At 39.9% G+C, this 13,370-nt stretch overlaps 1 protein-coding gene across 1 annotated transcript in view; it reads left to right on the forward strand.

Moving 5' to 3' along the window:
- Positions 1-9,496: 9,496 nt before the first annotated feature.
- Positions 9,497-13,370, forward strand: part of GUCY2C (guanylate cyclase 2C) — a 48,327-nt gene continuing 44,453 nt past the window's right edge. Inside the window, exons 1-3 of the mRNA XM_050903784.1 lie at positions 9,497-9,707; positions 10,634-10,746; positions 12,053-12,120. Of these exons, the coding sequence (XP_050759741.1) occupies positions 9,497-9,707; positions 10,634-10,746; positions 12,053-12,120 (392 nt within the window). The remainder of the gene's footprint in view (positions 9,708-10,633; positions 10,747-12,052; positions 12,121-13,370) is intronic.

Consider the following 13,370-nt stretch of genomic DNA (forward strand, 5'->3'; position numbering starts at 1 on the left):
TTTAAGTGTTTTTTTATGCTGTCAAGATTGTATATATAGACTAATTCATATAATACAGATATCTGTCCTCTTATCAGTTGTCTAGGATTTTCTATTATCTAACAGAAAAAAAATTTCAGCAGGCTAGAAGGCTTAAGAGTCTCCTCTATCATAACCCTGTGAAATCAAGAAAAACATCTAGATTGACAGGGATATTGTAAGATGCCTTTTTCCTTTCAGATCTTAAATAATGCCTCAGAAGTACTTCATTTCAAACTGAAAGAAAATAATAATTGTTGTAAATACCTCGCAGTAATTTTCAATACTGCCATAGGATATTCTGGCTCTGTACAGTAAGCTAGGAAAACTGAAGATTTTGGTTTGAGGTTTTTTTACTATACAAATGCCAAAGTAAATTGGGTAAAGGAGAAGAAACGGAGCAGAAGGTATCACTGATGAAGGTGTTATATTTTTGACTGAAATACAAGCAAGCAGACAGTACAATTAGGCAAGATTCCTATTTTTTAAGAAATGTAACTGAAAATATAATTTTACTACATTGCTTTCTTTCATTTTTTATATAGATTCTTTCACAAGATCCTGCTGTTCTAAGAATTAACATACTAAATACAGCTAAAATATTGACTCAAGTGGAAGAAAGCTCTCAGCTGCTCTACTGGTTTCTCCCATTTCCCAGTGGCTTCCTGAATTCTTACATGGTGGGACCAAAGCTGGGGAATGTGTGAGAGCTAACAGAAGTGCAGTGCCAGTGGGTTAGCTGTGGGCACAAGAAGGACAGTGTCAACTGAGATAAAAAGTAATAGCAGCCAAACCAGTTCCTTTTTATTGGCAGACAGTGTTTTGCATGGCACCAGTGGGATTCTAGCATCTATCTGCGTTGTGGGAGGGATTTTCTTGACCAAAAGTTTTGTGATCATGCGGAGTGGGGAGTGCTCAGAAGCATGACATGTTTCTCTGCTGCCAGCTCTCTGCCTGTCAGGGGGAACTCAGATGGGAGACAACTTCTAACCTTAACTACGCTTTGGAGACAAGTCTCCTAAGCACTGCCTGTACACACACACACCTCTTTATGTGTAATTTTGTTGCCTCCAAAAAGGTTAGCTTCAACTGAGCTTCAACTCACCTGCAAGATGAGGAAGTAAAAAATTATTCTAATCGGACATAAGGGTCTGGCTTCCAGTTACAAAACTGGAGACACGTTATACGTAAAGCAGAACTGTAGATTACATTTAATAGCAAGGATCCTTCTTAGCTGCTTCAGCATAAATCAAATGGAGTTCTTCTGGCACGTTCTCAGCAGGCAAAGCTGTGACTCTGCCTGTCAGATCATCCCTTTATAGGTGAGGTCTACAGCAGTATTAAAGGACAAGGTGGTGAGTTTGGTTGTGATTGTAATCAATCAAAACCATAGACTTTGCCATCAGAAGGGCTGCTAATTATAAATTGCACGACTCAACAGGTGGGCCATGGATTGAACACAGCGTAAAAATTAAGTTATCTCCTTACTTGTAGAGGTGCTACCTGTACATAGTGTGTGAGCAATATAAGTAGGGGGCAAAATGCTAAAATTTGGCATTATGGCAATTGGTGTGGACTCTGGAGTTGTCCAAAACCCATTCAGAGCAGTAGGAGTCTCCATTCATATCTAATGTTCACTGAAGTCAATTGTGTCAGAGGACACGTAATTTAATCCTGTATTCTCACCAGCATCAAATTGACCAAAATATTTTTAGCATGTCTGATGTAGAAATTATTATTAAGATGCAGACCAAAGTAGGTAGAGATGTTACAATCTTTTCCTCATATGAAATGCCAAGATGACAACAAGTCAAGAAGTTCAGCTACTCTATTAATAATGCTGGAAAACTGCTGCAGTTCTTACCATCACCATCCTATTAGCCAGTGGCATTATCTTGGAGTCTGTGAGCTGTAAAATGATTAATGATCATGTTTATTCCCACACAGAGCTGCTGGGAGAGAGGGAATTGATTTACACTGATAGCAGCAAAAGGGAAGTCATGCACCTGTGACTAAACACCAAGATAAGCACCAGAGAGTGTAATGGGTGTTTAAATAAAAAATCAGAGAGTGGAAAGTGAGGTCTTAGAAAAGGAGAGGAAGGAGAGGAAGGAAAGAAAAAAGGGAGAGAAAGGAAAAGCAAGAAGTGGGGAAAAAAATCATCATATAACCAAAGCGAGAGGTTAGGAAGTGACCTTTGCATCAGAAACAATCACATGCTTCAATTTCTGTAACGTCTGGGTAAGATCATGTTTTTTCAGTAATTATGCTTCACCATGTTCTGCCTCTTGTATCTTTGAAAATGCATCTGACAACATCTCAAGATAAATGATATGTAAAAGTGAGAGCAATTAAATGCTCCCCTGCTAAAGCTACAAAGGCAATCCCCTGAGATGAGTCAATGGGAAATGATTCCTTTAAAAGCAAGGAACTTGAAGAATACTTGCTGCTTTTTTATGCAGTCAGCAACATCTGAGCCTTAATCTGCCCTGGATAGACCACCCATGATGAGAGAAGGTGAAATATGTAAATTGACAAAAAAGACCAGCCTGCAGAGGTGACAGATCATGTGCGTGTTTAATGCTATTGTCAGGTCTCTATTGCCCTGCTAAAGAAAGCAGACAGCACTCATGTCAATTAAAGACCTCCAAATGGTGAAACAAAAATTCATAATTTTTTTCTTTATTTTGGTAGGGGAACCTCTTTCTCTAGTTTCCACTGGTGTTTATGTCTGTGATTGTATGGGTTTGTGGGAACTGCACCTTCAGAATTTTCCTGATACTTCCAGCACCCAACCTATCATCAAGATTCAGTCAAGTTAATAAAAGTAACTTAAAAGCTGTCCTTGTATTGGACTTCAGCATCACATTTAGGTAAATTTTTGGAAGTTTATGTGTACAGAACCAAGGGAGGGGAGGCGAGACAATCCACTGATCCAGCACAAGTCAGTGTGAGAACTGAAAATGCAATGCATGATTAGCTGGATCCACACAAACTTACCCAAGCCAGAAAGCCACACCATTGCAAGGGCTACGTCCCAGCGAATGCAGTTGTACTGGTCCAGGACGTGTGCTGATGTATCTGCACAGTATTCAACTGCCATATGGATTTACAGGATCAAGTGTGCACTAGATTGAAGATCTTATAACTCCATCCCATCACATAGTATAGACATATATAATGTTTAATAAAAAGAGTTTAAGGAAACTGAGGTATGTGTCCAAGACACAAACTATTACACACTTGAGCCATTTACCTTCGTAAGGAAAAACAGAACAGATGTTTGCACATTACAGATAGATAGCTTACATTCGTCACTTGATAGAGCTGTATCCTACTGAGTCTAGAACAGAGGCTAACTCTCACGCTGAAAAGAAAAATATGTCCTGTCACTCTGGAAACAAAGTCCTTTAGAGAAAGAGTACAAAATCAGCAGTTAAGAGGAAAGACTTCTCACTATTTATTTTGGTAGTATACAAGCTAGATGGATGAATAATATTCACTTCAAATGGTGTATGTGTTGGGAAAGGGTTAAAAGGAAGAAGACTTTCTTAATTGCACTAGATATTTATGATAGATCACATATTTAGCTTCATCTTCTGGTATGTGGCAACATAGATCAATGGGAAGAGGGGGCCACCACCCAAGCTGCTGGTAGCATGATGCAATTCCAATTACAACTTTTCTTATCCTTGTCTATAGATTTCCTCTTACTAGATTGGTAACTTCTGATGAGAACAGCCAGTGCTTTGCAGTGTAATTCCACTCTAACCTGTGGCAGCAACTATGAACTCCAAGAACATATCTAAACTCTCGATAACCCATGGGAATAGCAATATAATGAGGACGTCTACTTTATTACGATCTGTACTGGATCTGGATCATGCTGTACTGTCAGGATCATGCAACACATGACCCACATATTTGCATGCTGTTTTACAGGCTTGTTGTTTATCAGTAGATAGTTTCAGTCCCAAGGAATAATGTTTGTAAAGTCTTTCTTTATGTTCCTGTGTAGTAAATGAGAAAAAAAGCATTGGTTCTGAAAAGTCAGCATAGCTACTATGCAGCTGCTATACATGTATACTATATACATGTATACAGCTGCTATGCATGTATACTATACAGCTACGTTTGTCAATCATTACTGTTTTCTAAATCTGGGTAGCAGAAATATTGTAAAAATCATTTAAAAGACAGAAAAAAATGATTTCATGTCCTTGGTCTCTGTAATATTGAAAGTTGAAGAAGACATCTTTGTACTACACAGTCTAGACCTGTAAGTTACTGACATCATTGAATAAACACAGACATTACAGTACTGTAAAGTTTTCTTTTCTGTCTGTAATCACATTTATGATTCCAACCTCTAACAAAACTGGAAAAAAAGGAAACTGAAACATTTCTATTTTATTTTTCTTCAATGTGATTTTCTAAATCTTTTTAAAGACAAGGTAAAAGCTGTTAAAGCTCCAGACAATCAAAATAATTTGGAATCAGGCTTAGTAATAGTGGGTAGAACTTGAAAATAACATTGTTCACAGTTTTTCTACATTTATCCTGTTGGCTAAATATGATCAACTACCACAACATATGATGTGTCATGCAAAATTCATATTAAAAATTCTGTATTTTAGGGAAACAATATTGGCAACCTCATTTATTCAAAAACATAGGCATGGCCACTGAAACCAAGGAAATTTGTTTTTTAAGTAAGTGAGAATTAAATACATAAATGCATCTGCTGTTCTTTTTATTTACATATCTTTACAGATTTTTTTTAATGTCCTTTCTTCACATTTCCCAATTCTGCGATGCTGGAGACCTGCAGCATCTATTTTATTTTAATGGAACTTCAGATTCTTGTGTACGATCAAAGTTCCCAGCTCTGCAGAAAATATAAAACAATGTACAATTGTGAAACTCAAAAGTTGATCATAACATTCATAATTAAATGACACTGAGAAAATAAATAATTGTAGCAAATATGTAGAAAAAATTTCCATTTTAAAGGACACTGTCAAAATATTTTATTCTGCAAAATAAGACAATTGTATCACAATGCATGTTTCTTTACAAAACAGTTGCTTGAAAAATGCTACGTTGGTTGTCTTTGGTACCAAAGAAATTGAAGATGAGCTGACAATATGTCTCCATTGTCTTCAGACTTACTAGGAGTATTGGTGCCAACTTCCACAGTAGTAGTTTGACTGACTGGGGGCAGCTGATACTTTCACATAACTCTTTGGCTTTTCTGAGCTTTCTGAAATTTTCATTCCATATCTTCTCTCTATTTTTTCCTCTCTGAGTGGTCAAGTGGAAATAATGATTTGTAATTAAGCAAGAAAGAAAGTAGGCTACATGCCAGTGAAAAGATCCTAAAAATGACTGTGGTAAAGGTATTGGAGATACACAGTGCCTCATTCTGAATACGGTTGCACTTTTACAATATGAGCTGAATAGGCAAAGGGACTCTGTGATGCCCAGGCTGGCCTTTCGTTCCCTTTTTTCAGGACTCTCAAACTGTGTACAAAAAAGAAGCCATTGAAATGAGGAAGGCCCTGTCACATGGACCATTAAAAAAGGACTGGAAAATGTTCTGTAGAGCATAAACTTACATAGGCAGAGAGAGTTAGAGGAACAACTCCTTGGGTTTTTTTGCTCTTCTGGTTTCTTTTTCTCTGTCTGAGTGTCTTTGAATATTCCAGAAGACTGAGAGAACCTCTCAGAGTAGTTTTAGGTCAGGAAGTCAGTGCTGATTATCTGTTTCAGATATACCCTATAATATCTGGTTGTTTATTATCCAATAAAATAGAGGGCAGAACAAACAAATAGTGCTGTAGAATCAAGCACTAAAAATCACTTTTCACTAAAACCAATGGTACAGTTCTCTGGTAAATTAATTTGAGTTGGTATTTCTAATCTAACACAGATTATAAGAACACCCACAGAGACCTATTACGGTGTTTTGTAGCTATGCAACATATGCACAGGTATTTTTGTTGTTGTCGAGGGACTAAATTTTGTCTTCAGACAAATAAATACAGGGCCTGCCTATCTGAATCGTAATTGTCCCTGTGCTTCTGAAGGCAGAATAAGTGATAAACTACAGGATTTGTGTTCAATGATTCAAGGGGAGACCTCTATCAGCTGTTAATAATGCTAGGATTACAAAGATGAGGTACCCCTAAGAACTGACTTTTTGGATAGACACTTGCACATAGTGAAGATACTTAATGCTGGGATCATCTTTACCTTTCTAACAAGATGATAACAGTAGCTGATGCCTAGAATCCACAGCTAGAAAAAAGGTACCGGGGACTTCAGATGCAGTTTCTTAGCACCTTATTCCTTAGAAGGTGATTAAACCTCGACTCTTTTAAGAAAGAATAAGTAGTTCTAGAAGATGTACTTTAAAGATGTTTTTGGGATAAATTTTGTGGCTTATCCTGGGGCTGTCAGGAGAGGTTACCCTAGGCAGGATATTTGTGATGTTTGAGTCTCTTGCTCTGCTTCTCAATGTCATCACATGCTTTCAGGGAAAGGCAGAGTCTTTTGCGTTGCCTTCAGGATGCTCCCATTACTTGCGGTTCTGTTGTAAGACAGGATTTCTAATTAAAGCTGCAGTCATCTGTAGGAGTCAAAAAGCTTTTTTTTTTTCTTTCCTCTGATACATAATTTGACTTCTAGGTTTCTGAACTGTATTCCTCCCTGACTAATCTTTGAAGTGTGAGAGCTGACTCACGGTTGGAGAAAAGTTACTGAGATAGGGGGGGCAGTGCCCTGAAGACATATGAAAGATTTTTTTGGGTATCATCTGGCTGGTTTGTGTCACTGGTAACCTTTTCGTTTTATAGACTGCTAGATTGGACATTACGAAAGAGTTAGATGAAGTTGGCTGGGATCCTTGGGAGCTTAGCTTCATTCTGCAGCCAGGGCACTATGAATGGACTGGCATTGGTGTCTCACCTCTTCTATTCCCCAGCGACTAAAGATCCCTCTGCCACAGGCAGCAATAAACACAAATATACAGAAGTTTTTGCTTTTGCTTGTGGCAGGCCCATCAAATTTTGTGCTTTACACATATGACTCGTTTACTTTTTCTTCTCTCCACCCTCATGATCATCTATAGTATCAGTAACTCTCATGTTTACAGCATGATGCCAGTTTTTCTTTGTCTCTCTTACGCCATGAAGCAGATGTTACTGATCAGTCTGCCAGGCAACTGTGTCTGATGTGCAAAGCCCTGAAGTACAAGGGAAAGTGTGGTGTTCAGCCGGTTCCAGGGAGCGCTTGCTTCACTCCAGCTGCAGCCTCCTGCCACACTCCCTCCTGCTCCACATCACCCGATGGTCAAGGTGTGCTCCCATCATGGGACTTGACACTGAAAGACTACACACACTGGGCAATTAAAAAGTTGCGAAGTCAACAACTCATTTATAACATGTTCTGGCTGGGGACTCCATGTGGCACCGTGAAGGCAGGGGGCAAGGGAGACAGCAAAAAGAAATGCTGTGCTAAGATTATAGTTGATTTTACCTTTTGTTTTTAAAGGACGTTTTTAAGCTGCTATGAAAACCAAATAAATACATGAATAGATACAAAACCAGGCAGACCTCAGTGTCATTACATACTCCCTGTGTGACCAGCAACGTAAAATACTCAGTTCTACTTGCATTATCCATGCTGGCTAACTGTTTCTCTCAGATAGTCTAAGAAGAGTATAAAAATGCAAATCTTGCTCTGCTGAAGTTAATGACAAATCTCTTATTGACTTGTATGGGAAAAGTTTCAAGGAATTTGTAAATACCTATAAAACGGGGCAGTGATGAGCAGATGATCTTAGCATGAAAAGCTGTATTCCATTCTCAGTCTGTGGCTCTAGCCAGCCATACTAGTCCAGATGTTTACATGACAGACTACTAATTTAGAATTACTGTATTACTAATTACAAATGCTAGATTAGATATGCTGGGGTGTTCAAGGTCTGCTCTTAAATGCTGGCTCATGGTCTCCTCTGTTGTTGGGTATAAGAAAGATTCAAGCAATAATCATTTGGTATTAAAATAGGATCATGTAAAAAGTCTGTGCAAATATATTTGAAGTGTATTCAACACCTTTTAAATACAGGCTTTGAAAGAAACCATGGAATTGCAGTTCTGTTTTATACCAAAAGCACTGTTACTTACACTGTTGCTGATTATTTTCCTTGTTTGTCTCAAAATTATTTCAGGAAGGTAATAAAAGTAAATGGATTTATTATCTGACATCCTCAGTCTACATTTCAGTGGAAAAACAGAAGCTGCTGTAGGTATGCAGAAACACCCCAAATTCAGACCAATCACAGTACTTTATTTGAATTTGCCTGTTGATTCCTTTTATCTTGCAGATCTTCTTTGTGCCCAGTCTTATCCATAAGGCTTGTGGGTTTTTTGTCTTCCCTTCATTCTACCTACCTTCCCTGAGACCGATCTCAAGGAAAATACTCAGGAAAGCCCAAGAGCCCTACCTGGGAACAATACCGCGATGTCCTTTAGTGTGTGCCTTTTAGCGACGATATTTATAATTTAGCTTTGATCCCACAGGTCTGAGATGTGGCCATCACCTTTGCTAATCCTTACCTGATGCAAGAGGTTGAATATGTTGGGCACCCATTTGAGGAGCCATCTGACAAGGTGGGAATGGGCAATGAGACCTATGCTGCCTGAGAGCAATGTGTCTGGGGCAGACCTGAGGTGCTTTGGTGCCCAATGCTGGGTAAGTACCAGCAGACAAGCTTTGTGCTGAGTCTACTCTGTAAGTAGCAATGAAGGCTTTGGTCTGGAAGACTGCAAGTCAAACATTCTTGCCAACACAAAAAGTGCTTCGATGGTAAAAGCTAAAGGAATGAAATTGGTAACTTATCACAGAAGAAAGTATACCCTTGATTTATGAGCTCAGCCAGCAGAGATGGTGTGGCAACATAAGCAGAGATGTAGGGCAGTGCAAACGTGAAGTAACCATCTGTTTTCGTCTAGGCTTTAACGGACCTTGTATTTAATTTCCATTTTAAAGAGTCGTCTTTACAGTCCATTTGTCCCCTCCCCTTCCTTCTCTCAGCTCATCCCTGTGATGAAGAGTTAGTGGCCTTATCAGACAAGGTTTCGGGTAATGCTTCAGTTTTATAGCTTCAGCCTTTCCATGAGCAAACATTCACAGCAACCTTTAACCTCTCTCCTTTCCTGAGTTTTGCTGTTGCTAGTTTTTCACAAACAGAAGTGCTACCTAGCACACTGGAAGGGCGGGCAGAGGTGAAGGCAGGGAGTGGGATAGGGAAGTGCCTGAGAGAAGGATCGTACAGCCTGTCTTTGAACCTACGGCGTGGAGATTTCTTTCGTCCTATCCAGGAACAAAACCAATGTAGAGTATTGGAAAGAAAGAGGGTTGGAAGAGAAAAAGAAAAGAGAGAGCACACGCAATGGGTCTAAACTGAGCAATAATGAAGCAACGGATGTTGGGTCTGGCCCTTTGGCCTTTGTTTTTCTCGCTCCAGCTGCTGCAGCAAGTTTGTTCAAATGCGTGTGGCAACAACAGTTATGTGATCAATGTGATGCTCATGAATTGCTCGGACTTCCCATCAAGTACTGATAATTTAAAATCAGCCGTGAAGCAAGCCTTGAAAAGGGTACAAAATGAATTCCCGATGACAGGTAAGGCAACGGGTGTTGGTTATCCCTCTCCTGCTGTGGTTTCTTGTCAGACTTTGTGCCACAGCTTTCTACTCATCTGACCTTCAGCAAACTGCTCCTCAGGCTCCTTGCCTGTCCGTTCACCTTATGTAGATCTTACAGAAATAATTACCTCCCTCTATAAAAACAGAAGTGCTCTACAGATGGGCAGAACCATATTTGCTTTCATGGTGTTTGGGCAGACTCTTCCTGCATGGAGATGTTCACTTGGGGTTGGGAACATGGGAATTGCTGAACTGGATCAGACAAGACCAGTGATCCATCTAGTGCAGTAACTGGGATGCCCTTGCTTCCTCTCCTGGCTGGATTAGCCTCTACTTCTGAAAATAATTTTCCTCTTGACCCCATCTGTTGATCACATTATGACTTGAAGTGTGAAGAATCTGCAGTCCGTATGTTTTTCCCTCATTTAGAGTCACTGCAGATGATGCTTTTATTTATTTTGATATCTTTACTCTCCTTTCAATATCACCAATCTACTGTCACTCTCTAGAATATCATGGGAAAAAGAGGTTCCAAAGAAATGATACCTATTCCCTTTCTGCCCTCCAGTTGAAGAGATTTTGTCCAATTTTATTGGAAAGTGGTCTCTCAGTTACTTCCTACAGAGCCTTAAAAAATGTCTCTAATAATGTCCACCACTAAAAGTACTTTGTACTGAAAGTACTAACACTCAGCAGAAGAAGTCAGCAGTCCACACTGGAGAAAATTTTACAGTCTCATCCTAAGTAGTGGGGGTTAGGTCGTAGGTGGACTTTCTAGCAGCTTTTTGGTCGGAGACATCCTAGCATAAGACTGCTCAGACCTGCGTCAGAAGAAGAGGGATACAGTGTATTAGTGGTTGTCTGCAACTCATGATGCTGTTTACTTTTACGTTTGTGTTACAGGGGAAAATATTACAGTCAATGCCACCTTCCACAGCTTTACCTCGTCACTCTATGTCTCACAAGGGTGTCGTACCAGCACCTGTGAAGGTGTGGAGCTCATCAAGGAAATTTATGTGAGTAGCAGGCATCTTTAAGTTGATTTCCTAAGAAGACAAGAATTTTTTTCTTTCTGCATGTGTGCACATGTCTCTGTCTTTCCTTATTAACTTTTGATCCTGTTGTTCAGTTCCAAACAAATTTGACAGGGAAGTGAAGTTTTCTAAGAGAAGATGTTCCTGTAGGTTTTGTGAAGACAAGCAGGCAAATACTGGAGCGAGATTCTATGAATGCTTCCTGGAGGCTGTCATTAGATATTTGGTGGCACTGCTGGCTAAAGCAGCCTTCTGCTGCAGGCTCCTTTTCCTATGCTTAAGTTGTCATCTTTTTTATACCTGCACAGCTCTTTGTGTGGCCACATAGCCAAAGCAATCCATTAAAAAAACACCGAGCAACCAACCAAAAAAAAAACCCCAAACCCAAACACTCAAACAGCCCAAGCAGAGCAAAAAAGGTCCATTTCCAACTGGGTCAGACTCTGATCTGGTTCACCATCAGTTTACACAAATACAAAAAGGAGAGAGCTGTGCGAGGATGGCAACATGTGGGCAGAGAGATTATTAGGCTGGCACTGATACCAAAGAAACGCGTATGGAACTATGCCCAGAGGGCAAAGATGAAGTGCTCACTTCTCACTAGAAATCACAGAAGTCACGTGGCAGAAACTATGTGAATACCATAATATGGGGAAAAGCTTCAGTTAGAATTGGTGCCTTACAAGAAGCCATGTTTCGGTGGATTTTCTCATGTCTAATAACTGTCACCTCTGAGTGAAGCTTTGTCAATCCAATGTGAATTCTCAAATCTACCAATGTATGAGCACATGTTATAGTCTTTGTTAAGAAGTCCCTCATGACACACAAAGCCACTAGTCAGGCCTCATTTGGTGGTCATGGAAGGATTTTTTTTCATACAAGCTTCATATGCACATAACTAATCATTTTTCTGATACACAGTATCTTGTAAATCCAACCTCTGTCTTCTGCAAATGCAAGCACTGCTGGGGTGTGTGATTTCATACGTGCAGTTGTAACAATTGCAACATTTTAATCCTAACTTGCTGTTTGTCTCTTAACGAAGGTCATACTCACAGGCGCTATTCTGTCCTCTGCCTTTTCTTAGCTTTCTGAGAGTCCTCCCTCCTTCACTCTAGGTTTGTTCTTTTAACCTTTCTGTAGCTCCTTTGCTACTCTGTTCTTGCTTTTGCTGGCTAAATTCTGTGACTCCTTGTCAAATCCCAAAGTTTTCTTCATTCTTCCCTTCCCTTCTCTCTGCCAGTCCTCTGCACTGTTCCCACTACTGACGCTTTCTGATCCCTTGCAGGATGGTGGCACACTTGGCTGTGTCGTCATAGGACCTGCTTGCACTTATGCCACCTACCAAATGGTCTCGTAAGTACCCTACTCTTCTCCCTAATATTGTGATGTTAAAGGTATCAACTGCTGAACAAAGTTGTTTTGTGTACAACAAGCCAGCAAAGACATTGGGGTTTAGGATACATCAGACACCTCGAGGTCTACAGTCAAGGCAGTAAGACTCTTATGCGTAGTCACTATGTTTGGTAGGGAGAAGAAAATCCCCTTCCAAAGCCCATTGATGAAATCCCATTGCTTTTCTTGCTAAGCTAATCCCAAAGCTTAGAAACTTTTCTAATTGCTGACAGTAAGTTGATTGATTGATTAAGGGCTCAAAACGCTTAACTCTTCAGCAACTGCAGCAGGAAAGAGATGTTAGCTTGAGGCACGGAGACATCGCAGTACGGCAGCAACAGGGGTCCTTCTGGCTGGGTGTTCAGTCATTGAGAGCAGCCTGAGTTACATGTGTCAAGAGAAGATCCAAAAACCCCAACCACCTTCAGCAAAGAGTGTTTACATAGGGAGCAGCCAGTTTCATCCTAACTCTTCTGCCTGAGGAAGCATTCATCTCCCTACTATTGTATGATACATGAACCTCTATAATTCTGTTCTATATTCTATTATACATTAATATGTTCATTCTCAGATATTAGGAAAAGTGTAAGCTGAATCTACAGACTTCTAGCATAAATCAGTTAACCCCCCCCCATCAGTCATGATGTACAAATCCATATTTTTACCCATGTGAATCACTTCCCTTTTTAAACTTTGGTAGCCTTTTGGTGTCACTGAGAGATACTGGGAAGATTTGAAACACTTTTACCTTAAGCTTTATCTGCTTTCAGCTCTATACTTTTCTTTGAGTGGCATGACCAGAAGTGAATACAATGTTACTGGTGAACACATGTGATGATTGATTTATAGAAGAATCAAAAGAGTAAGTCTTATATATGTATAGGACCATGGTAAAATATTATGCAATATACCCCATTTTATTAATTGGTCCTCCTAACTTTGTTTGCTTTTCTATCTGCTGGATATGGAGCTGCCCAGAATGATGCCAAAGTCTTTTCCTCGGACTCTGACACAGTTAAACCAGTAAAAATTATGAATAGTGGAACTTTATGCAAAGCAATGAAGAACACTAACAAACAGGCAGCTGGCTTTTGCCCATGGTGCAATCGCTTTGCAATTCAGAACAAATGCCTTACTTCACAGCGCTTTAAGTGTGGGGAGGGTGCTGTGGGGAGGCCGCTCCATGGGCAGCGGGGCAGGAGTGCGCAAGG

Source organism: Gymnogyps californianus, chromosome 1 (genome assembly GCF_018139145.2).
Source record: "Gymnogyps californianus isolate 813 chromosome 1, ASM1813914v2, whole genome shotgun sequence".
NCBI lineage: Eukaryota > Metazoa > Chordata > Aves > Accipitriformes > Cathartidae > Gymnogyps > Gymnogyps californianus.